The 27,025-nt window shown below is 35.1% G+C and overlaps 1 protein-coding gene across 4 annotated transcripts in view; it reads left to right on the top strand.

The window, feature by feature from the left end:
* LOC126832023 (uncharacterized) overlaps positions 1–26,462 on the top strand; it is a 75,875-nt gene extending 49,413 nt beyond the window's left edge. For 3 of the 4 annotated variants that reach the window (XM_050562707.2, XM_050562708.1, XM_050562706.1), the window contains 8 exons: positions 9,493–9,617; positions 12,961–13,085; positions 20,035–20,375; positions 20,999–21,052; positions 21,426–21,564; positions 22,209–22,324; positions 22,898–22,970; positions 23,782–26,462. In XM_050562707.2, coding sequence (XP_050418664.1) covers positions 9,493–9,617; positions 12,961–13,085; positions 20,035–20,375; positions 20,999–21,052; positions 21,426–21,564; positions 22,209–22,324; positions 22,898–22,970; positions 23,782–24,119 — 1,311 coding nt within the window. In that variant the 3' untranslated portion in view covers positions 24,120–26,462. Of the gene's footprint in view, positions 1–5,111; positions 5,257–9,492; positions 9,618–12,960; positions 13,086–20,034; positions 20,376–20,998; positions 21,053–21,425; positions 21,565–22,208; positions 22,325–22,897; positions 22,971–23,781 lie in introns of those variants that run through there. The other variant, XM_050562705.2, reaches the window with a different exon arrangement.
* Positions 26,463–27,025: the final 563 nt, after the last annotated feature.

Genomic DNA, 27,025 nt, shown 5'->3' with positions numbered 1-27,025 from the left:
ATAAATAAATGCCTTACCAAAATACACAAAATCGATCAAACAAAAGTATTTTATGGTCGTATACCTTCTTTTGATTTCACATTGCCATCTTTTATTTCTTGTACTCGTCTGTCGATATATAAACGATAACGCTGTCCTCGAACATCAAGGTCAAGGTGGTAACCGACCTACCCTTTTCTCCAATTGATTTAATCAGTGGAATGTTTAAAATAAACTATATAAATCTGCATATATATATTTACATATTAGTGTTTGTATGTTCAGTTATATCGTTATTATCTTTATTATATTTTTATTTTCTGGATTTGTCCGTGTAATTTAAATCCATATTTTTTTTTGACCAAACCATAAATAAATAGACCTTTTTTCCTTATAATCGGCAATATGTCTAATGTAGGACTAAATATTTTATAGATAAAAACTATATAATAGCTCCACTAAACTCTACAGCGTGTTGGATTTCAACATTAATAATAGCATTATTACACTACTTATATATCATTTATGTATGGATAATTTTAGTACAGATTCGGGTTTCCATTGTTGGGCGCAGGGGAAATAAACCTATTATATGTTACAAAAATTGTTTATCTAACATTTCTCCAATTTCTTCATTCCGGTTTCCTCCCACTGCTAAAGACCCCTACGCGCAAGCGATTTATTGAAATAAAATTAAACCATATGTTAGTCCCGAAATGACCTAGTTTGTGTCGAGTGGACGTTAAACCCCATTTCTCTCTCTCTCTCTCTCCAATTTCTTCATCTGACACAACTTGAATAAATTATGAAGGGTTTGTGTATGTTCTGTAATGTTTTTCGATAATTTGACCACCCAAAATAATGGACGCTTGGAGAAATTATTGCATTTTGTCATCTAATTCTTATTATTGTCACCCGATGCTTTCAAGGCATTCGTTTTTATTCGGTTTTTTTTATTTAAAATCCATTTACTATAATGGGAGACAACTCTTGTTCTTTCTACTTGTATTTGGAGGCAGACCACCATTAATTTCGCGATTGACTTCAATGTTAATTCTGGGCTTTTTGCCCGGATCCAACTTTTCCCCAAATTTTCGTTGGGCGGAATGCTTTTCACTACATACAGAGAAACAAATGGTCATGTCTTTTAACCAAAACTTGTATGAGGTTGACCACCAAAATTTTGAGATACACAAACTTGAAGAAGCATACTAAATTCGCCGTAAATATCACCATGACCAACCTGACAACTCTGTTACCCTTCCGCCTCTAAATCATGAATATTTACCAAACCCTGGCAGAAAATGTTAATTCAACCCCCCTTCGTCCATTCTAGACCAAACAATCAACAAAAACGGGCATGCAAAAGGGGAAACAGAGACAAGGAGAGAATTGCTATAAATAACCCTAACCCTAGATGGTGAAATTTAATGGTGGTCTGGATCCTACTATGGTCTTTCCCTCCTTTCCTGTTTTTGCATTGCTGTAGTTGTTAATTGTTTGGTCGACGAAAAGGGATAGGATTTATATTTTCTGACAATCTCTGATTCTCGATTCTGAGGCGGAAGGATAACGTAGCGATAACGTAAATAAGACTTAATAATATGTAAATTAAAGTGGAACTAATGAGTACCAATTTAACGTTGACTCACTGTTCCTCATATTGAAAACTATGGGTTTTCTCTGCTATCAATCCTTTGTCCGTCTGTCTCACGCACCCCACCCACCTTCCGACATCCAGTCTGTCTGCCTGTCTGCCTGTCTGTCATTTTTAATTTATATTTTTATATGATTGAAATTCTGTTTACGGGAATTAATTTATGTTTTGTTGATATACTGTGCTATATAGCAGACTGTTTCCTCGGAATATTTTAAAGTGAAAGTTGAACTTCGAGGTATTTGATTGAAATATAGAACACTGTTTTATACAGCCGAATTACAGACCAATTCAGTTTCACATAATTGATTCCTTCAACACGTATTTTAATTGTATATTCATATAAATATATAATTGTTGGTGACCGACAGGGGCAGATTTTGCTTCAGCGATAAACTCAGAATGTTTGCTTATTAGCATCAATCTGTCCATCACTTATTTCACATGGACATATTAAATATCACACCATATTTCAGTTTCGCCAAGACGCAGTCGACACACAGACATATAAACACATAGAAAACATTATGTGTGTGACGCTCATATGTTTTGGAGCCTCTGGCACGTTGAATATAAGACTCGCAGAAAATAAGTCAATATTATCAATCTCGACTTAGAAAACAGCAAACTTATTAGCCAAAACATCACGCAAGCTCAGACAGTACTATCACGTTCATCATTCCTTGAGGGTGTATATCTTTGAAGGCGTTAGTGACAGATTAAATGCCTTGACCTTTCTTGTAACCGGAACGGTGAAATTGTTAGGAAGGATGGTAAATTGACTGTATTTTGAAATCAGTGCTTGCTGACTATTATGGGTTTGCATTAAAGCGGATTGTCCACTACAACGCAATTATGCTTCAGTCGAACGATAACTCAAACGTTCGAATGATACTTGGTTTTGCGACGATCACAACTTAGCCATTCATTAGTTAATTCGAATATCTTAAACGAAGATAGTCTACGTACATCTGGGATGTCCATGATAAATGCGTAGGTTTACGAAAATAAATGAATTAGATTTTAGTGAATCGAGTTGGACAAAAACGAGGCATCGTGTATACCAGCACATTAAAGATCCCCTGACGATTTGGAATCAAAAAACTAGGAGAGGGAGCGTCGTTTTCGGTCTTTATTAGCTAGGTTGGTGCAGAAATGTAAGACATTAAACCCCATTTTATTTCATTTTGATTTATAATGACGTATTCATTCAAATTACATTTACTTTTATATCGCTGAAAGTTAGTTAATATCTGTTGTAATTTTACGTTGTTAATCTCATAAGATGTAACACAGAGTGAAGCGACAATAACAAACCTTCGCTTATTTTAAAAAACCTACTGACAAGTCTCTATATAAAGCAACGAACAAATTGAAAATCGATTATCGATCGATATCTATAGCAATAAATTAAACTCTAAATAAGCTCGAGGGTTGTTGATTTGTTTCTTAAGCAAACTAGACTGATAACCATGTTTTCAGTTAAGTTATCGACTAATCTTGACTATTAATTCACTATTGTTCACTAGACGGACATTTGTTTGTAAGCAAAACGGCATTCGATAGATTTGTCTGTCCGAAGTCATATTTATTTGTCTAGGTCTTATGAGTTTTAAAATCGTTTATAGATTATTACAACCTTTGAAGATCACTTTCTCATAATTCCAATGACGATTATTCTACGCCTAATTTCTGTTACCAGTAGAACAAGCTTTCTTTTATTTTTCGTTTTATTTTTGGACCAGGAACTGCCTGCCAAGCGTGACCCATCTTGTTCTTTTTGTGTGTGTGTGTGTGTGTGTGTGTGTGTGTGTGGGTGGGGGGGGTGGCTTCATAAAAGTATAGGGTTTCACCACCAATTCAAGTATAATCGACATATAACGTGGGATGCTTGTTCATTAGTCAATGGTGCATCGCTTGAAGACGAACACACCATGCTTGGTCCATATAGTATTATCGTACTTGTGGAATTTTGATGTTGAGCTCCAATGTAGTGTAAAAATTAGGAATAAATATGGAACGACAATTTGATCTATCTTTTTCTCGAACACCTGACACCACTTCTCATTTGAAGAGTTCTTATATCTAACAAATCGTTTGTCTTTTCTAATTAATTAAACTGTCTTTTCATAAGCTGAAATTTATCGTTCTGAACCGAAATGTCAGAGCTTGTACACTTTAAGAAGACTTCTTAGCTATCTGGATATTTTTTTTTTATTGTAATCTAGTTTTTATATTGTTTCATGGATATATATGTCTCTTTTTCTGAGTCAATAAATTCGTTATCGGTTCGGTAAATCTTGGATTGCTTATATACATGTATCTCGGCGATTTATTTTTAATTCCAATAATTCGTATGGTCGATAGCACTGTCTAATTAAAACGGGAGTACGAACTTAAAGCTATTTTTCATTTTCCATATCCACTTTATGTTTTAGACGTGTGTAATTAACTTATTCAGTCAACGAATAATCCATTTAAAATTGAAGCGATATGCCGCCTCGTCCTATAGATAAATTAGATGAATCTGTCACGTTAAGGATTTTAACACAATCCACCCACAATGTCATTGATTTTAGAGAATTGGGCTGTATTGGTAATAGTCGTGAATAAGTATAAATATTTATATGGTAGAATAAGAGCATGGGAGTGCTTGTTCACTTTTCTCTCTCTTAGTCTAATCAATAATCCAAACAACTTGCTCGGCATCTCGTTTCCAACTCCTGTACGTTTTCCTTTAACTAGCATTGATCCCCATGTAGTATGGGTTTCAAATACAATACATTCGAAATATCTCGTCTACCGTGTATATTCATTAGTTTCATTTACTGGAGAAATTTAAGAGAAGCGACCGAGTTGGTTAGAAAAACGAAATCGGATCACTACTCTATATTTTTCAGAAACAGATTAAATCGTCCGTCTTTGAAAAGAATCCTGGGATACGGTTGTTTTATTTGTTCTGTTATTGTTTAATCTTAGATTGAAAGTTATCCAGTACTACATTCTCTGACGTCATCGGTTTTTGTTGCCCACTAGCTAAAAGGATGTTTTGGTTACAGAATTCTATTTTGTGTCTGTATGGATTGTGCTATTGATGGATGGTGGTGCCAATCGGTTAGCAATTTCTCAAAATCTAATGTCTTTATTGGAATATAAGTAAATATATAAGGATCATAACTCTCCTTAAAATGAGGATTCGATATTTGTCGGATCAATGGGAATGGATGACTTGTTTTGAAGAATGACACATACATGGCTGTGAAACTGGGATAACAACGTCTAGTTCAATAAATTTAACTCGTGTAAATTAATTAGCATTCTGTTAACATTCTGTCCAAATGAGTGCATGGTAGTTAACAAGGAAGCCACCGATCTCTACATGACGTCATGCCTTGTTTTGTCCTCCGTTCACGAGAGGAATGAAGCTTAACGAATCCGTGAGATTAAATTACTAGTAAATACTTTTACTGATTTGGAGTTTCAAGAATTTGATAATAGTCCCATCTCCATCAATGAAAGTTATGGGTAGTCTTGAACCCCAAAGAAAGCTTTATACAAGTTTAAGTTGTGATATTCTTAATACTAACCATAGAGATAATAGTACAGAATTATTGTTAGGGGTAAGTAATTTTTATAAAGCATGCTAAAATTTAAGAAATATATTGTTTAATTCTGTATTTCGATATATTAATAAGCGAAACGCGGGGAGAGGGTGATAATAGCCAAGGATTATGGTTCTATAATTGGCTGTATTATTTCTATCATATTCATTCTCTTATATGAAATGGTCTAAAATAGGACTACTCAACAAGCATCAGTGATTACCACGGATATATTTTTGGAAGGATACGGTTGAACTATTTAGTGATATAGTTATGTATTCTTCAGGACTGACCAGCAAGGTAGTGTGTATTATGTGTGCAATATGTGGACTTCAAAAATAATTTACATAATTGATTTGATTAATCTGTTTTTCCAGCTGATCTGTTGACCCTAAGTTATTATTTACCGAGTAGATTCTGGCTTTTGAAATTCACGTCCAAATTATCATCCAAGTAATGGCGTATGTGTTACACGTGGCAATGCATGCTTATCTTTCTAATATACATAATAAACTCTCATTTGAGGCGATCGCTTATCCCTTGTGTTGTACTTTTATGTTTTCATTTGAATATCCATAAATTCCAGTCTTATATTAAGACGTGGTTCGTGAGATTTATTGAATGGTTATTTTCCTATGCATGCCAGGTAAATTAAAATGGCTGATTTACGATACCACTTAAATACAAGCCTGTACTAAACAGGAGTTAATATTTGTTTTTAGTTGGTAATATTACGTGTTTCGTGACTCGAGTTGTTTTATTAGAAAATTGGTCAATTAGAACAAAAAAGTGCTAGACAGGTTTTAATTCTGTTAAATGTGACGATAAGGTCCGATCAAAAGCGGAAATTTCAATAGGATCGACAGCAAACAATGCCTCTTGTGTCACGAAAACACGCAAAACTCAAAGTCATTTTCATGTCAAAATTAAATGGTCTTATTTTGAGTATTCTCATGGTGGTCACAATGATAAAGTCCACTCACTATTTACCTTAATTTGCTTTTCGACTGACGAACTCTTATGTACACGTGTTGTGTTACATGTACGAAATATGTGCCTAGAAACTTTAGCATTTCTGTTTATCATATTTGTGTGTGACCTCACTGATCAACAACTGGAACAACATATGCCATAATCTTACCCAATCAACTTTGAATCCAGCAGTTGACGGTATTTTAAAGTAGTACCTAGCAGCTGCCGATTTAACGCTTGCTTAAAGGTATAGCAGACACTTAACATTTTAAACAGCGCGTTTCATTTTAAATCTCCAGATCTGATTTTATTAATCTCTACAAATCAACGCAGTGGAAACACTGAGTACCAATTGCATGTCTCCATCTATATTTTTTTTAAAAACCAATTCAAGATAAAATGGTTATTATTATAAAATGACATAATTGGTATTGCTAGAAAACTAATTCCACATTAAATCATAAAATAGCAATTATTTGCGTATATCCATATTCTTAGTTTTTAAAACATTGAATGTAAGATGTGAAAATTGCTAAATTTTATTTTTTAAAGCATAAACTGTTGGAATTTATGGATTTGTCAGGATAGAGCACACATTGCAACACATCGGCATTATTAATCAATATTTATATTACGTTAATATTGATGTTATTGCAATTCAAAAACTGTCAAACACGTTTTTATCATTGTATCATGATAAGTTACAAATGTAAGGGCTTGAAACAAAATTCAAAAAACAAAAAGTTAATTTGAAGTATCTCGAAGGAGCATCCTTCATTCTGCCTTCATGTACAACCGAATAATTTGCTGGTTTGTTACGATATTTGGCTGTTATGTTGATTCTAATAATCCAAGTGATTAGGTTAAGCCAACCATACTTCATGTTTCGTTTTTCGTCCCTTAAATAATTTTCCGGAAAGAATCAAATGTCGATCCTGACATGTTGATTGATGTCAACTACAGAATAATTGACAACAGCTAACTATCACAAAAAGCCAATGATCTTTATACCAGGTTGTCAGAACACCATGCATCATGTAATTTGATGTTAATAGCAGTGTGTTGGTTAATATTGTTCTTGCCACAACAAACATATTGTGTGCTTGGTCATGAATTCATTCACTTAACATTTCTTACACTACTGTCCGTAACAACACACTATGTGGAATAAATAGGTTACCAATCATTTATTGTCAATGTTTGCCCTTTCTTGAACACCGGATACCACTCCTCGTTTGTAGACTAGTATATGTAGACTAATAAATCTCATGTAATCGAAGAAGTCTGTTGTGGAGGGGGGGATTTATTTCAATATTGCATTTGTTTAGGCCATTAAAATATACCAGAAGAAGATCAGGAACAAGCAAAACGGCTTGAATATTCCTCGAAAATTTGTGCAGAATCATGGCTGCGATAGATTATTCGATATCGTGTACACAGCGAGTTACGCAAGGCATAAAGTTTATTTGCATAGTGGGGTTAATAAATAACGAAAGCTAGCAGTTTTAATCAGATAACCGGAGAAAGACGTAATTAAAGATTCTATATGGCTACTTGCAGGTAAATAGACCCACTCATTTAATCAATCAAAACTACGTTTATCTTGAATAAATCTAGATTCAATCGATTAGTGTGATGCAGGTTTAGTAATATTGCTACTTCGTTAAAGCGAGTAATAATATATTATATTTTAACGGTTATTCTTTAACTTTACTATTTTCACACACGTGACTAGACAGATAGAAATTCCATAGCTGCTACTTCAGTGCAGACAGAATGGTGTTTTTGCTTTTCACTCCCCCCCCCCTTTTTGTCTAATCCTTACTTCACACATTCTATTGTTTTTCTTTGTAATTGATGTACTGATCCACCAATTATTAGCCTACCCTTTCCTCCGCCCATAACAATCATCGCGTGGACCAAATGAATTTTTTTACACTTGGAAGAAAGGCGTGAGTCTGTGACTACTTGTGGGCGTATTTTTGTTTGCAGGGCAACTTATGTTTTCATTTAGTCTAGATCAATGAAAGCTTATTGAAACCTTAATAGCATAGATATTCAGTGTTTGCCAGTAGTCTATTGTCAGTATGATCAATAATTATATAATAATATTGTCTAGAAAAAATTCCCAGCCAATCCCCGTAATCATTATTTTGATGAGATGTTGCGAAGTTGTTTGGATCCAGCCGCCTCGTAATAGGCCTACATTCACAGCATTGTGGGTTCTGTGGGCGAAAATTACCCCACCCTTTTCAGATGTGTTTTAACTTGAAGGATGAATATAATTTTCGGATACTGCTGGACGTAGGTTCAACGTATTTTATATGTATAGCGTATTTTGTACTGGGAATTTAACATATCCACATTCGAATTTGAATTTTTATTAACAAAATGTGTGTTGTATCGTTGTTTTAAAATTAATTATTGTGTAAATAATTGAGTAGATGTATAGTTAGATTCAAGTTTTCTATACCCAGAGTTGCTAATATGTTTACGGACTCCGATCCGTTTTAGAACGCCTGAAACTGCATTAAGTAAAATGAAATGAAATGGGGGTTACCGTTCCAATTTTCTGCGCTTACTGGGCTAATAGAGACGGTACTACATTAAGATATATTTTTTTTAAATTAAAAGCCGAAAATATAGTTGAGCAGGTTTCATTTGTTTCAAGTTTTGAAAGTGGTTTTGCTAATATGTATACAAGCCCCAATTTGTCTGAAACTGTATTTTGATAATATGGATTTTCAGTACTGCTCTTTAAAAAATAATAATAGGGATTATCATGATTTATGGGGTTTAGTTTGTAAAGATGGGTTACTGTTCACAGTGCTCTTTATCAATTAATTATGTATGGTTTAACTTGTAATATTGTTCTTTACAAATTAATTGTAAGGGGTATATTGAGGTGGGTTTAGTTTGTTTCCTGGTTTTTGTTTCAAAAAAAGGGAAATTCATATCTTTCTACAAACACTAGTCTTATAAAACGTTTAAAACTACCGAAAGATGATGTTTCACGCTTAATATTGGTCTTTCAAAATCAATAATAGGGATTATATTTGATGGGAGATAGAGTTTCTATTTTTGTATACGAACCTAAATTCCGTTTTTAATTTTAAGAGCCACCGTTATTACTTTCACATAATCTTACATAAGACGCCAACAAGGATCGTTCTGGTCGTCTTTGAAATCGAATCAGAAAATGCTCTAAAGATAAACTACATCATTTCCATTACGGTGTAAATGACATAAGGATCAAAGAATATTGTTTTTTTTCTATTTTAGCTTTTGGCGGCCCAGACATTGAAGATAGCAAGTATTAATGGCTTTAAAGAATTAGATGACTTGGAAAATGAATTGGAGGAGGAAATTGCATGGGAAAATCGAAAAACTAGAGATACTTTGGCTAAGTAAGTGGCATCAATAAACATATCATTTGCAGTTGAAGTTCATCACATTTCTAACATTTATCAATGTAATGGTTTAGTAAGTTCAAACGCAACGGAAGGCTCAAATATTTATTTCCATTTCACATGAATAGCGATATTAAACTGACTAGCTTCCTTTGGTTTTGACATAGAACAAATCCACAACCATATTATAGATAGACTTTAAAATGTTTAATGTAAATTTCACAGAAGAAGCCACTATTCTTCCCTGAATAGGTCAACGAAACATCCTTTCAATGTGAATAATTTAATCGTTCCCAACGCGTATATAATGCCAAAGACTAATCATGTCCGAATTAAGAACGTGTTCTCGAGAAAAGCATGCAAAATGTGACAAGGCCCTAAATCATGAATCCGGACCATACTACCACTGTTGGTTCCTTAGGACCCCCAGATGCACATGCGGGCATATTGCGATCCAAATCGCACCAGTACCCACAGAAATTATTTTTCGTTATTTTCTTAAAAATAATGGCTAATTTTAATGCATTTCTTAACTAAATTTTAAGTCTCACTCACGCAACGGATACTCACCTGAACGAAATTCTTTTTAGGGATTTTGTAGGCCTACTGTCCCTTGAAATTTCCCACAAAATTATTTTCACTTGAATCCAGCCATAGAGCCTGGGTTAGAGTTTCGATACATGAAGTCCATGGCATCAAATAAAATAGGCTATGTTTCGACACGTTTCGCTTTACTGCGGCGGGGGTGGGAGCGAGGGTGAATACATGTGCTTTTAGTACTTTATCTCCACTATATATATCAACAATAATATTGGATGCAGCTCGCCCCAGTTTTTCGGAGCGAGTGTTGAAAGTAGGCACACTCGGCAGATATTACGACACTTTCGGATACGATGTAAGTTAAGTTATTGTCAACTTTTCTGCCATACATCAAGATAAAATTTCGAATGTAGCTTCCCCACGGTAATACAAAGCCCAGAAGGGCACTTCCGGTATCAGTGACGTCACTTCCGGTTTCTTGGACTTGACACTAATATACCCATGTTACATATCGCTGAAAAGGTCATCACATGTACATTACGATTCTGTCATTACCACACGTTTTTACAGAGACGTCAAGGGAATATGGCCAAAACATCGCCGCAAACTTGATCTGAGTATATGAGACGATGATAAAAAGAAATATACGAAATGTAAAGACATTATTAATTTGAATAGTATTCCATATATATTATGTACATATCATACATATACAGTTACTAGCAATATTATAACTCGTAATACATATAGGCCTGTATCTCATATCACCATTCGGTTCGAATTTTTATACGCCCACATTTTCATGTGGACGTATATTGTCGTCGCCCCTGTCCGTCCGTCCGTCCGTCCGTCCACAATTGTTTGTGAACAGTCTACAGGTCACAATTTTTATCCGATTTCAATGAAACTTGAAATATAGGTTTATCACCCTAAGATCTCGGTTCCTTTCGATATTGGCATCTATCGGACCGTAACTTCATGAATTATGGCCCCTGATTGTACGAAAAATCACGTCTTTGGCTTGTGAACACTGTAGAGGTCACAATTTTTATCCGATTTTGTTGAAACTTGAAATGTAAGTTTATAACCTAAAGATCTCGGTTCCTTTCGATATTCTCGCAGATCGGATCGTAACTGCCTGAATTATGGCCCCTGATTTTACGTAAAAACGCGTTTTTTGGCTCGTGGACCCTATAGAGGTCATAATTTTTATCCGATTTAAAAAACCAAATTATTATATCACCGTTAAACCCTAAGGACGGTCGAGTTCGAATTTCGTGAAAATCGGCCCAAAACTGACAGACAAAATGGCCGCCGTTCGTTCTCAAATAGCGTAAAAATATGGTATATCAAGGTTGTGGACCCTATAGAGGTCACAATTTTTATCCGATTTTGTTGAAACTTGAAATGTAAGTTTATAACCCAAAGATCTCGGTTCCTTTCGATATTCGCGCATATCGGACCGTAACTTCCTGAATTATAGCCCATGATTGTACGAAAAATCACGTTTTTAGCTTGTGGACCCTATAGAGGTCATAATTTTTATCCGATTTAAAAAAAAACGTATTAGTATATCACCGTTACACCCTAAGGACGACTGAGTTCGAATTTCGTGAAAATTGGCCCAAAACTGACAGACAAAATGGCCGCCCCTTGTTCTCAAATAGCGTAAAAATATGGTATATCAAGGTTGTGAACCCGATAGAGGTCACATATTTTTATCCGATTTTGTTGAAACTTGAAATGTAAGTTTATAACTCAAAGATCTTGGTTCCTTTCGATATTTGCGCATATCGAATTGTAATTTCCTGATTGTAGGAAAAATCACTTTCGTTTAGCTTGTTTTCTATCCATCTCTTGAAAATGTGGGCGTATACTGCCTGGCAGCCGCTGGTTTGATTTCACACACACTAAATGAAAATACATAGTATAAAACGTTACAAATCGTGAATGCAAAAAGTGGCACAGCATACTGACAGTTCTCTTTTCACAACATTTTAAAAGAGACTGGATGTCAAACAAACAGCCCAGACACCTGACCGGAGGCGGGATATTATAAGAGCCATGATTTCTGAAACAGTATCAGAGTGGAAATGAAATTAAGATGAAGATAAATCAATAGAGATCAAGACAATCAATCAAAAAATACCTTCTAAAGCGAGTAAATACCCAAAGTTCCCAGGGTTCCTGTGATTTGCATAGATCCGATGCAGTGAAACTTTTTTCAGATAAATTATGTGTCACTAATATACTTCAGCCCTCAAGGTCGATGGCGACCATGCACCCCACCGCAGTCGAGAAAAACGCGTTTTAAAATGGGTCTAATTTCAGTGTTTTGGATACCTAGGTTTTTCAAACTAGTCTCATTTCTACACTCCAACTTGAACTTCGTTGATATTGGGCATATATTGAGGGGAACCCAAGGTGGTTTATACTTCATTATGAACAGTCTTGAAAAATGTGTACCGAAGCCGCAGTTGCCGTCAAAAGTATGGTATTTTTTCTCACTGAAAATAGCGTCGTTTTAAACCAAAAAAATCGGGGCGACCAAGCTCCGCAATCAGGCGGAGCAGAGACCTACTTTATTTTCTGTGGGGTCTGGGGGCCCCCGGGGTACCAACCACGAAGTTTGATCAAAATCGGTTTCCTGCTGCCTTATCACTTTTTGCAGAATTTGCATGGTCTTCTCACGGACTCGTTCTTAAATATATACATGCTAAACACAAGTTTTATTTTTATTAAAAACAAAATGAAGGTAGTAAATTAAATGTACTGAAGTCTTATGTTTCATATCTTTTAGGATTCGGAGAAAAGGTGAACATATTTTACATGCCAAGTTCTGTCTCCTAGCTATCGTTATACTCAATGTTGTAGATTGCTGTCTTGTAATAGGTGAACTACTAGCTGAATTTCATCATATGAATCGTAAGTTTCGTTTTTGTTAATTAAACAATTTGTACTATAAACGATTCTAACCGTGCACGTATATACGTTATGTCTTGTCATCCTTTGAAGACTTGACGCAATATTCCACAGTACAGAAACCGGCCTGGAATGTAACAGAATTGTCATCTCAAGGATTAAACTTACGTGTAAATTTTTGTAAATTTTGTTCTTTCAGCAACTAATGATTTAATATAAAGGCGGCTGTATGTCGACCTTCTCACCCAAACCCAATTCGCTTGCTTAAAAATACACAGTTAAAGTATACATTTATGCAGCATTTAACAACCTTTTTTTCACGACACAGATCTTGCTTAACTCTTAACAATTAAATCAACTGTACCCTCATGGTCAATGCGAAAACGTTAGATTATTTCTTTACGGGGTTTTAATCCGTCAACGAAGTTGTAAAAGACTGCGTTGAGTCTGTAGGTCGACATACAGGCTGTTTAATTAGTTCTGTGTGTCATCTAATTATGGAATAACATCTTCGTTACTTTAATCGTCGGATTCACCAACATGTGTTTATTCTTTTGGCAGATTCTAGCTACACCTGTAGTATAGTTTACGGTTGATACCGACAAATCGCCGTGTACATAATCTGCGATGTTTACTGCCTGACCGATAAAATTCAGGTAAAAGAAAGTCATAGGTACGACGGAAAATCTTATTTTAACCAGTTCCAGTATATCTGTTTTGTTTGTAATAATTAGAAAATAAACAAAAACAGGTAAGACTGACACCAATGTCATATGTTTTGTGAGGGCAACATGTTATGTCGTTTTCTGTTATGACATATTTTCACGTGGCCGATGGTCGATATCCCGTAAAGGGGATATTTTTTTTTTCATTTGACGAGATGGAGAAAACTACTCGTCGCAATGTTACAGGGGCACAGATAACCAAATATTGCTGACAGCGCATTGCCCAATCTAAGGCGGGGGGGGGGGGGGGGGGGGTGTCCGGACTCTACGATCAATCGAATTATTGAAACTAAATTGAACCATTGTTAGTCCCGAAATGACCTAGTTTGTGTCGAGCGGACGTTAAACCTTAATTCTACCCCTCTCTCTTTTGTTTGAATATCCAATCGCAGTTATGTGATGTGTAAAATAAAATAAAACCAAGTACGAACAATCTAAACCATCAGCCAAAATTCGAAGTTCTAAAAAAAACGGTATAGGCAATATAGTGTAAGTGTAATCAGGCAAAATAGTGTAATCAGCATATGGACTGTGACCTGAAATGATTAGCCTTTTCGAAACAACTTTTTGAATGTGTCATTAAAATTGGTTAGTCATTTCAAATTTGTCTATTGTTTCATGAAGAATGCAATCAGAAAGATTGGACAAAGGGAAATTGTGATTTTGAAAAACGCTACTAATTGCAAAATATTTCACAAACTACTCAGAAAATCTTTTGCGGGTTATAATTTAGCAAGGTGTGAAAAAACATAAGTGTAATTAATCCATTGTTTATATCCGTGGCGATAACCCCGCCTTTCATAAGTAAACTTTGTTGTTTTCTGTTTTAAGATTTATATCAATTACTTGCTCTCTTGGGACATAAACACCCCCAAAAATCCATATTTCATTCATATTTATACTGACATTATCGAGCGTTGATCATAGTAATCACCATTTAATCATGCGATCCACGAGAATAATAACGTGGTGAAAAGATTGTTATCGTTTCAACACAAATATTTCTTACGAACTTATAAACATAGTCGATATAACTTGCGTGCACACAGGAAATACAAGGAATGTTAATTAATAATTACAAAGAATCGTCAATTAATTTTACCAATATCCTTTAAGTAATATTTTGATAAGAATAAAGGCATTCTAAAATTAGATAACTGTCGATCTTGATGTGAGCTATACACGAATTGATCACAATTCATTACTAATCTGAAAAAAATACCCCTAAACAAACAAAAATTAGGTTACCATGCGACACGTGTAATACTTGAAAAAAAAAAGCCATACAGCAATCCTATCCATGTTATCCCTGAATATCAATAAAGCATAAAAACTACGAATGGCGATTAATTGAAAAATCTATTAAACATATGTTGCACATATATTCCAAGTGATCTTTAGCTACTTTTGCATCTAGTGCGCCCACAACTTTATTTGACGTCATATTTTACTTATCAGACTATAGATGTAGTCAGACTTTTTGATCGAATTAATATAAGTATCGCATAAAAATTGTGGACTGTGGAGAATATGAATATACCAAATCAGACATTTTATGATTGTAGTTTCGCTGATTGGTGCCTGACAACTAAATATTGGTACAGTTTATTAGTGCTCTGGAGCATTGGGACGGTCTGTTAATTTCTGTTAGACGTTTATGTATCCTAAGCTATTTAGGCCATAGTCTGTTCTGTTATATTTTTTTTCTGAGTTAAAACATTAATCCCGTATTTAGGACCCTTGAACTTTGACCACTTTGTTACATATTTATATATCCTAGGCAATATAAGTATTTGGATCATAGTCTGTTCGATTGTATTGTGTCTTCCTGGTTTAAAACATTAATCCAGTATTTACGACCCTTGAGCTTTGTCCACTTAAAGATATATTTCGCAAACAAAAAGGCAATATAAGATTTTTTATCCCAATGCGTATACACATGTATATATTTTGGGGTGACAGGTCCATTGGATTACAACTCAACCCGATATTAACTAAGATATATGAATAAGTTTGGGCATTATTGACATTATATTCACAAGACCAGACACAATGTGGGGCAGAAAGGAATGATGACGTATATATGTTGTTTTTAAAATACACAGTGGATCGAACCCGGGGTCTCCTAGTTAATGAGACAGTGCCATACTGATCCACTCTGATTCCCCTGATCAGTTTTAAACCCAAAGCTCAGCGTGCCAAAATAAAGGTTTGGTATAAGTTTTAAAAACAAAAGTTATTTTTAGAACGAAAGCAACAGAGGACAATAAAGATGAACTTTAAAAATAGGATAACAAAATATAATTTAAACTCATATGTATATTAATTATATGAATTTGATCATGCTCAACCATGTCTTTTTTAAAAAAAAAAACAGAACAAAAATCCCCCATGTATTTCAGCGCTTACTTCTTGCAATCTCTCTATATATTGCCATTACCTTCTTGTGTATAGACATTAACGAAGTACTTGTTGCTCGACTGTTTATCCAGGAATAATAAGTAAAAAATCGAAGTATAAACAAAGACGAATGTTGTTAGACATGGACGGGTTATTGTGTATTTGACAGTATATTAGCTGGAGTTAAATTAGATTGTCAATACCATAATATCTTTGTTCACTCTTTATTTCTGTCAATCGATGAGTATAATTATAACCAATTTCATCTTACGATGGTTCCCGTTGTGGAATCTGTAACAAGACCAATACAATCACACAATGTATGAAATGAAATGGGATTTAGCGATCCTCTTTTCGCCGTTAACCGAGTTAATACAGTCGGACATACGCCATACAGTGTGTAATGAGAGAATGTTTCTCATCAGCGTTTTCGGCCACTGTTCGTCGAATATTTTACATGCACGCCACCTCTGGTTTTTGTCCGTTCCAAACGATAAGACGCATTTTTCTGTCAGGCCCAGCGTCCCGCACCACTGAAGTGAAAAGTAGGCTGGAAAATCTCGAGAAATCTCCTTGGCCGACACTGTATCGAACCCGGGATATGTTGAATCAGCACGATACTTACTGGGACACATCAAAGTAGCTGTGTGAGTTACCGTTTCTGGAACAGTTGATACCTCTTCTCGGATGTGATGGGTTCACTCGATCTTCTGATTGATGTCCGGGGGTTGGATGGCCGAATGGTTAGCACGTGCGTGCTGTATCATAAGGTCCTTTATTGAGTCAACTGGCGTCGTTTCGATTTCCCGGTCGTACGTGATAAGGATAAGGGTCGCCTGTCCTACCTCGTGGGTTTTCTCCGGGTCCTCCGGTTTCCTCCCACTGCTAAAGACCCCTAAGCGCAAGCGAATTATTGAATTAAAATTGAACCATGCGTTAGTCCCGAAATGACCTAGTTTGTGTCGAGTGGACGTTAAACCCCATCTCTCTCTCTCTCTCTCTCTCTCTCTCTCTCTCTCTCTCTCTCTCTCTCTGATTGATGTCAGTAGCAACTGGGCTGTGATGAATTCTTATGATCTAGCAGATTTTCACAAATCGGTTGGCGTCCCTTCGCTCGCATACTTCAGTACTAGACCAGAAACCGACGTGATGTTAATAAACGTCGAAGTTGTGCATCCCTATTGACAAGTCAAGATTGTGCGATATAGGTTTCATACTCTAGTTGGACTCAGACTAGCAATTATTTGCCCATTGACTTCAATGTTAAATGACTGTAACATCACAGGCTGTAGCTTTTTGCTCAACATTCCGTTGGTTCCAATCTTTATAGGCACAATGGGTACAACATTTGGCAATCTCCTCATCATAATTTTGTAGGGGGTTGACCATTTAGATTTTTTGCTACACGGATTTGAAGTTGACAGGGGTGAAAATCTCACTTCCGACACAATGATTGCTCTGCAGAAAGACACTTTTCACCCCCTATCCCTCCCCTTTATATCATCAGTATTACCCAAAACTGCTATGAAATTGCAATTTGATCCCTTTTCTCCAATTCTAGACCAAAAAGTCAACCCAAAAATGCAGGAAGAGGGGAGAAAAAAATTAAGGGAAAAATTGTCTATTTATAACTCGCACTACATTCGTCCATCATGAAATAAGGGGAAATAATTACTAGTCTTAGTCCTATATACCTCACATGTTTCTGCAGTTTAAACAAATCTGTTGTTATCTAATAAACAAACATATATGCAATCCCCTGGCCAAAGAATATGAAAATCTATGCATTTTCAGATGAGCTGTGCGGCATTCTGCAAACACTATAATACATCAGAAAACTGCGGAATTTCAGACAGAAATTTAAAAGCACATGAATTTTGAATTAAACAGAACATTCTGTAAAAAGATGAGATAAATTCAATATAAATCAAACACGAAAATACTTTAAAACAGTAATCATGATGCAATATTAGACTTTTTAACACTTTCATCGAAAACCACACAGTTTTTCTCTGTTAACGTAGTTTCAAGTGCCAAATTGTGGTCAAATCTAAAATGTTGAAACATGCAGTGCCTATCAATTTTAAAATATCTCCTATATAGCTGTATTTCCATAGGATAAGTAAGTTGAAATAATCTGATTATGTAACACTACAACAGCTTTTTCATCCCCACCCCCCAGTTTGGAATCTGATAATTTAAAAGCACATGAATTTTGAATTCCACAGAACATTTTTATTTTTGAACATAAATGCATTCTTCAAAAAGATGAGATGAATTCAATATAAATCAAACACGAAAATACTTTAAAACAGTAATCATGATGCAATATTAGACTTTTAACACTTTCATCGAAAACCACACAGTTTTTCTCTGTTAACATAGTTTCAAGTGCCAAATTGTGGTCAAATCTAAAATGTTGAAACATGCAGTGCCTATGAATTTCAAATATCTCCTATATAGCTGTATTTCCACAGGATAAGTAAGTTGAAATAATCTGATTATGTAACACTACAACAGTTTTTTCATCCCCACCCCCCTTTATGGAATCCGATACATTGCTGACCAATCATAGGTCGCCCTGTTCACTCGGGCCTGTCAAATGATTTACAATGGCGATGGTGCCTACAACTTTCCTGACCAAGAGATATGCTCAACCGTCGATCAACACACAAGCCATTAATGTTATCTTCCAATATGAGAGGCCATGATAAACACACGGGCGTCCTTTTCAAGCTCGGAAATTAAGTCATCACCAAAAAGCAAAGTTTACAGAGGTCCTCGGGGCTGGAACCCAAACTGATTACGATTTGCCCTCCACTTCCACCACAGGTGTCATAGAGATCAGGGATGAAATTGATATGCATCATCGTTCTCCTAAAGCCAGTCCAGGAAGACATCAGGTTTTGAGATGTAGACCTGAAATGTTAAATTTGGATGAGAATGAGAATTCTGGGGTTAGGGTTAGGGTAAGGACTGGGTCTTGGGTTAGGGTTAGGGTCAGTCTTGTTTACATCTAGTGACTTTAGACCAAATCTGCAGTTGAGTTGGCCTTAATATTTAGACCTAACCATGTTTTGATATCATTGTGAACAAAATGTTACACATTTACAACCCAAAATTCACACTCAACCAACGGATACCCCCAATCATGGCTATTTTGATACCAAATAGTCAAAAAACTTACTGCTGGGCAATAAAAAAGCAGTATTCTTACCATTTCTGACACTTTCCATTCAAAACTTCAGGAAATAAGCCGTTGAAAAAATATCAACATCCTTGAACTTGCCTGAACTGAAATTACTTCCCCTGAGATGACAATAGCTAGTCAGGTGCCGCGTTATAAAACGAATAACTGTATACATTCCTAAAGGGAACTTACATCAGCTGTGTTTAGATTAACGTCTTGGGGACGAAATGTAAGAAATTGTACGGAGACCGTGATTGGTTATTCCAATTACTGTATCCGGATTACTTTCGTGAAATAGAAAAACCGAACAACTGAGCGAAAGATAATACAATACCTTGGTATGGCGATAGTGGAATTATAATAAACATCGTGCTTGACAAAACGAACCGTACAGACTAATAAAATTTTACGGTTTCACCAACCGTGACCCTTTCAGCGATATCGGCTAGTAATTGATATTGCGAGAAATTAAATAGTGGGAAGTTATGATGACCAAATTGGGATGTAATGATAACAGACATAGGCCTGTTTTATTTATTGATAATCTCATGGTGAAGAACATAAAACTTTAAATACAAACTTCTGTCTTGCTTGTAAATGTCCTTGGCTCAAACATTTTAATTGATTTTTACTTCAGATAAGATTCAGTCTAAGGATTCTAATGCCGATAAATTTATTCACGAACTACAGATGCAATACCCTAATCAACTCGACAACATTACTGGGGATGGGGACACAATCAGCGGTTTATATAAGAAACTACTTCTTTCTGAAGTCTGCTGGGACAACGGTACAACGCCCATCTGTCCCTATTCTGCTTTGAGATCGGCGGCGACGTTCAAGAACAAAACCTCTGACTATCTTAGAACGGAGCAAGTTTTTACTTTACATTATGGGAAGGTGCATTATCTAGAAGAGAAAATTAGTCACATTTTACATTACATTAGTGTTGCTATACTGACCATATTGGTGATTGAGGTAAGTAAAACGCAAAACATTTCAGCCTTATCGACATCAGTGATGACGTCTGTGAACGATGCCAGACAATGACAATTAAATTACATTTAATAAGTGCAGGAGGAATGCACCACATAGAACCAAACCTCATGAGACCAACTATACAGACATTGCAAGCAATAAATAAAGGGAATGTATCGGGGGGCCTACAATAAAACTACAACAAGACAGCAAAAACCCGGCAATGGCTGCAAGATTCAATAGAAATATTGCGACTGGTTTCCACCATCGTCGTAGACTGAATAACGTATTTTGGCGACGATAGTCTGGCAATTGCCGTCATAGGAGAACTTAAAAGAAAATAACAATAATAAAGGCGATCATTATAATGCGGATAAAATATTGGAAAATGCTAAACTGGTTAAAATTAACCATTTTGAAATTTTGTGTAACTATCCCTTTTAAGAGAACATGGTTACGAAACTGTATTCTGTATTCAAATTTATTCTGGAATCAGGTGTGAACTCTTCATACAAAAGGTCGTTTAGTTTGAGCCAGAAGGGTAAAACAAACGTGTGTGTCAAATAGTTATTAAAGTTCCGTTAATTTCCTATCGTAACATGTTGTACCTGTTCTTTTTTCAGACATTTATAAAGATTTTTTGTACAGTGCCTAGATTTTTCAAGCATAAGCTGGAGGTAGTGTATTATTTCATTATGCTACCCCTATTATAACATTATTCACGAACTTCAAATAGAACCCCCCGGGAACACTGGTTAACATTTGGCCACTAATGTGTCAGGTAGCGTTTGATTAAAGTGAATATTTGCATGATGCCACTAAGTTGTTTCATCTTTACTTTCCACAGCTCTTCGTTAAGATATTCCACTGCTCAATTACCTAGGGAACATCAATCAATTTACTAGTGTCGTGCAAGTAACGTCACTCGTCGACTTTTACGTCTTGCAAAAACATAGAACTCCTGAGCACTAGCAACATGCAACTGAGATATATGCCAAGTAGTCCCATCATAAACTAATTCACATTTTTCGTTTTCTTTTTCATTTGCAGATATTTGATGCGTTCATTGTGGTGATATCTTTAATTCTAGATTTAGTTTATCTTGACGGATTTGTTAATATTGACATAGGTGACTTCGTCGTAGCAGTGTCATTCATTTTACCATGGAGAATTATTCGAATTCTTAATAGTGAGTATGAACATCGTGGCGCACATAAAATCTTGTATATATTCTTTGGCCGAGTCATTGATGTTTTTAAGACTTTCTATCTAGTCTCGACTTAAAACTGTTAAACCATTTCTAGAGACATAAAGATGGCGGCGTGAAGTCAATAAACACTAATATAACTTCAAATGATCATAACTTACGTCTGTATAGATCAGTGTGGATAATTATTTGATTAGTATGGTTTAGGTTGGTTATTTTTCCTTATTGTCCACTCTATAGATGATTTATGAAGCTTTTGATATATTCACTAGGCTGAAAAGAAAAATAATGTTGGGTTTGACGTGTTTTGATTATAAACAGTTACACCGGGAATGTTCAAATAACATTGACTGCGAAATTTTAGAATTTTTTTAATCCTTGGTTGAGATACAAACGTTTTAAGATCTCTTAAGATCTGTTTACACATTATAGCATATATATTTCAAGGTTAGCTATTGCTACTAAAATTACCGTACTCTACGTAAGTCAGTGATTTCAGTAACACGAAATTCTTCGGTCAATGATGGGATGTCGAGCTTCAAGCCAAGACCTCCTCCTCACATTATCTTTCACCTCCTATATATTCCAATATATAAGAGAGATTAAGACGGTTTGTTTTTATATAGGTTTAATTGTTGCTGTAATGGAGAAACAAAGATATTCTCTAAAGATATTGTACAAACAAAAGAAGAAAGTGGATAAAGTCAACGTAGAACATACAAATAAAATAGCGGAACAAAATGTAAGTAACACTTCATCAGACTGTTATATTCCCATAGTTGTGGAGGAGGTCCTAAAATACTTGACTGAAAAATTGTTATTTCTTCATATGACGTTTAGAAAATTTCGAAAGATACATTTTGCAGCGATCTAGAAAGTTCAACTATCAACAGTTTTTAATCCATTTGGACATTTCTTCTTCTGAAAACTCAAGTTATTCGTAGAAAACCAAAATGGATTTACATCTTATAGCAGCGAGGCAAGCCTGACTGTCACTTTAGCGCAGTAAGAATCCCGTGCAAACTATTGTGAAAAATGGTTCAATTCTGTTCCGGTTTCATAAAGTTGTGTTGAATTGAAATTTCATCAATCTATTCTGCTCGCTATGCAATAAGCCCGTCATCATTTTGTTGTTTGCCAAGGTAATTGATGGGCATATTTTAAATCCGATTGAATCCAAGATTATTTAGCGTTTGTATTTTGATTTGTAGTACATATTGGCCTGGATAAACGGAAGAGAAATTTGATATTTTAGCGGAAAATGCAAATGACGCAATGAGACTTTAATAATTAGTTTTTCCATTTTCTTTTTCAGAAACAAATTGAGAAGCTAAAAGCTATTTGTGAATCACATAATGTACCATCATGGGAAATACAGAAAATTGTGGGTAAGACTATAGATGCTGTGATCATTATTCAGAACAGGGAATAGGGTGGGATGTTTTCATTTTCAATTTTTTATTTTGAGCCGAAACTCGTGGAGAGAGAGAGAGAGAGAGAGAGAGAGAGAGAGGGGATGGGGTTTAACGTCCTCTTGACACAAACTAGGTCATTTCGAGTCTTTAGCAGTGGGGGGAAACCGGAAGACTCGGGAGAAAACCCACGAAGTTGGACAAGCGATCCTACTCCTTGTAGGAATCGAAACCACGCCACAAGGTTGGGGGATATGGAAAGAAACAAGTGTGTTACTTTTTACCGTGTTGGTTAAATACAGTATATTAAAATGACTAGTTTTATTCATCTTTCGACGAAGTCATTGTTGCAATGCAGCCGATTTTGTGCCCCACTGTCCACATAGAAACCAAAAATCCAACTAAACTTAGAAAACACAAGCAAATCCGACTTAATCTTTTTCGAGATTAAAATCAAAGATTAAACTTGTCCCATTCACATATTATTTTACCTAAACTGCCTAGATCCTTTAAATATTTATGTCTAAATGTTTTATTGTCCAAAAGATCTTAATTTCCTGATCAAAAGATTAATCGCTCTATTTTCCGACACTTGTTTAAACTCTTCATATAATTCTCCGCCTGGTGAATTTCCTCGTGAGTGAGGTAAGTCTTAGAAATACTGAGATTTTACATACATGTTTGACTGGACAAAGAATTGTTTCATTGTATGATCAAGTCGACCGACTCTCCAGTCACGAGAGAAGTTATTTCCAATTTAAATTTGCTTTATTTTTGTTATTTGCAGGTTTACCAGAGAAAACATCTGCTTTAGGTAAACTTGCCTTCCGTGCAGCAGGCAGTTTGACGCCAGCGCCAATGACACCAGCTAATAGCAGCACCCCTAATCTATTTTCTACAGACTTTACAAATGGTTCGCTACGTAGTTCTAATAACAGCACAACCTCCCGTAATGCCCCATCTGGTCATCTGGCCATTAACGGAAGTGCTCCGCAACTTGGAAACGGGGACGTAACTCTCGTTGACGAAGGAACAAAGCCAGAATCAATTAACACACCAAATGACGATCCACCAGTTTCATCATCGGACAAATTAAACGAAGACTCACACGTTTCAAAATTGTAAAACGTACGGGAACGTTTACATTTATTGCTGTTTACGATAAAGTTACAATACCGGTATTGAAAAGTTGTTCGTAGCTGTTTTAGGGCTCATTCGTTTGTCTGTTTTATAGGCAGTTTGTTTTGATTCTTCTGAGACGAGAAAGATTAATCTGAGAGCCACATTAAGGGAGATAACTAGATTACTATTGGTCTTTGTTTCTTCTTCTTCAATGAATATCGAACACTCTCGAAAAAATCGGATGAAGACAAATCGTGTGCAAAATGAACTTGATCGTGTGTGTTTAATAATTGTTATTGGCTATGATAGGCGCATGTAAAAACTATAACCATAGATAAAGTTTTTTGGACGATAAAAGCAGTATGAATTTTACAGACAACATTTGAAAGTTGAACACCATTTTTATAAATGGCGGCTTCAATCGGGCTGATTTGGTGGACAGAAGTCTCTATCTGCATTTTATTTGTATTTATTTATTCTGTATAACACTGACTCTCTTAGTCTCTTGAAATCTTGAAATCATAAGGTAACCTTTAAATCCACCATAAATTGTCATAATAACAAATAATCATTACGAGACACTCTGTCACCGGATAAAGCAATAAACTATAACACATATGTATGGAAGGACAAGTACTAATTTCTTTGGACGACGTTTCCAAGAGTATTCTCTCAATACTATATGATTCGCCTTTTGCTGCCCCTATTACGGTACATTATTAAGTTTGTTATTATAAATTAGTGCTATATTGATAATGTTAAAGGGGCAACAATCCAGACAGTTCACATAGTAAAGATGTGTACTATTTTGCTTGGAATTAAGACAGTTCTTAAAATGTGGTTTACTGTATTTGAGTTCCATTTCTTATTGACGATGTTAAAGACAGTCGATCTATTTCTAAGTTTGGGTTCCTGTCTGTATTTTAAGTAGTTCCCTTAGTTTCATTAGACATGACCTCATTTGCTTTAAATTTTAAAGTGCAGAATAGGTTGCATTTAATATGATAATGTTTCGCAAGACCAATGTAATTTTCTACATTAAATTTTTACGTCCGTTGAGATAGAATTAGTACACTTAAACTTCCGTAACTTTGTGGAAATAGCAATTAATGATCCAAAGCTTGCTCTGTCATATCGGATCAACCGAATCCAACGCTTCTGGGAGTGTGTCTGAGATTTTATTGTGAAATATTGGGTATTATAATATAGGTATAGGTCATTTGTAAATAGCGGTAAAATATATATTATTTAAATCTATGCAACGGGGATTAGTGTCTATATGCATTTTGCTGTAGTTAAATAGTTAAATAGTTTATACCTTGTGGCTTCATTTTTAGTTTTAATCAACGCTGAACATGATTATTAGTATACCATTGATTTAATTTAAATACTATCATTTTTTAAGCGTGCCCTAATTTTAATATTGGAAACCATTTTGAAATGTACTTAACGGTAGAGTCTATAAAAGGGGTGTATTCTATGGAATATATATCATACAAAATAATTCTATTTAATAAGTACCATGCTTTAAAAGCGCCGAGATCTTAATTTTTAATATTGGTACCTTTTTTTAATATTGGTAAGCGTTTTGAAAAAAAATGTACTAATATCTTTAATATAGGAGATGAATTCTCGATGATATCTATTAAAATAATTATATATAATTAATATCAATATTTAAAGGTACCTTAGTTTTTAATGATGGAAACCATTTTGAAAAGGATAATCGGTATCTGTATCGTTAATGGAGGATGAATTCTCCGTGACGTCTATCATACAAATTCATTATAAATAATTGGTATCATGTTTCAAAGGTACCCTGATATTAGATATTGGAAACCGTTTTAGAAATTCATTTACAGGTGGTGTCTTTAACGGGAATTACTTTTTATGTAACTGCTGTCATAATTAAAGGTGATGTTGTTTCTTTAGATACCCCGATTTACTGCTATACACGGAATATGTAAATAAAACGCAAAATGGCGCCTTGTAAAAATATTTCAAACAGGCTACCGAATTTGTTTCTATTTTATTATGATATTCATGAATTAAAGTGCTTTGTAATATTAAACATAATCTGTCTTTAATGCTCATCTAAGACATTTTATGCAATATGTTTTTTTTATACATAATATGACTTACGGCGATCTCGTTCTACAGATTTTACATTCTTTTTTCTTAGATTAAATGTTAGATAAGCTATATTATTCAATGACATTGTACAGATCTTATTATTATGCAATTATGTAATAATAATGCAATTACATATACAATATATAGATACTTACTTTGAATAACATTACAAAGTTTTTGTTTATTTTTTGATAAAATAAATTCTTTAACTTATATTAGAGTTACATTTTTATTATGGTGTTAATATTATGTAATAAAATAAAGTATTTCCTTATAAATGCGCTATCAAAGGACGCATACGGTCGATCAGTACCGATTTAGATAAAGAGAGAACCTAGCGCCGCCCATCTAGACGGTGGAAGCGGGCGTTAAATAAAGCTATTTCACACAAAAAAGCCGTGGATGACGACGCATGTTTAAGACAACAGTGTGTGCAAAAGAGGCCCATGACAGTGTTTAAATATTATAGACCTTGGCCAGAGGCTCCATGGATTTTAAAGCCCTATGCTTCAGTCTGCAAATCCTGTATGTAAATCCAGCACTGCGGCAGGTCCATGGCTGTCATCAATTAATTTGATAAGTTTCACATGCTCATGGTTTGTGTTTGTCGTATGTTGCGTATTTTGTGTTTGCTTGATTTATATGCGATGTGTTCTACACACATGGCGCACTGCACATAGTTCTGTCGTATTCGCACCTTCTCAGAGATATTTTAGTGAAAAGACCTGTTTTATTCTCGAAATTTTGGTCCACATGGTTCCAAACTTGCAACTACA

This window comes from Patella vulgata, chromosome 9 (assembly GCF_932274485.2).
Source record: "Patella vulgata chromosome 9, xgPatVulg1.2, whole genome shotgun sequence".
Taxonomy (NCBI): domain Eukaryota; kingdom Metazoa; phylum Mollusca; class Gastropoda; family Patellidae; genus Patella; species Patella vulgata.
This window is presented reverse-complemented; position numbering and strand designations above follow the sequence as displayed.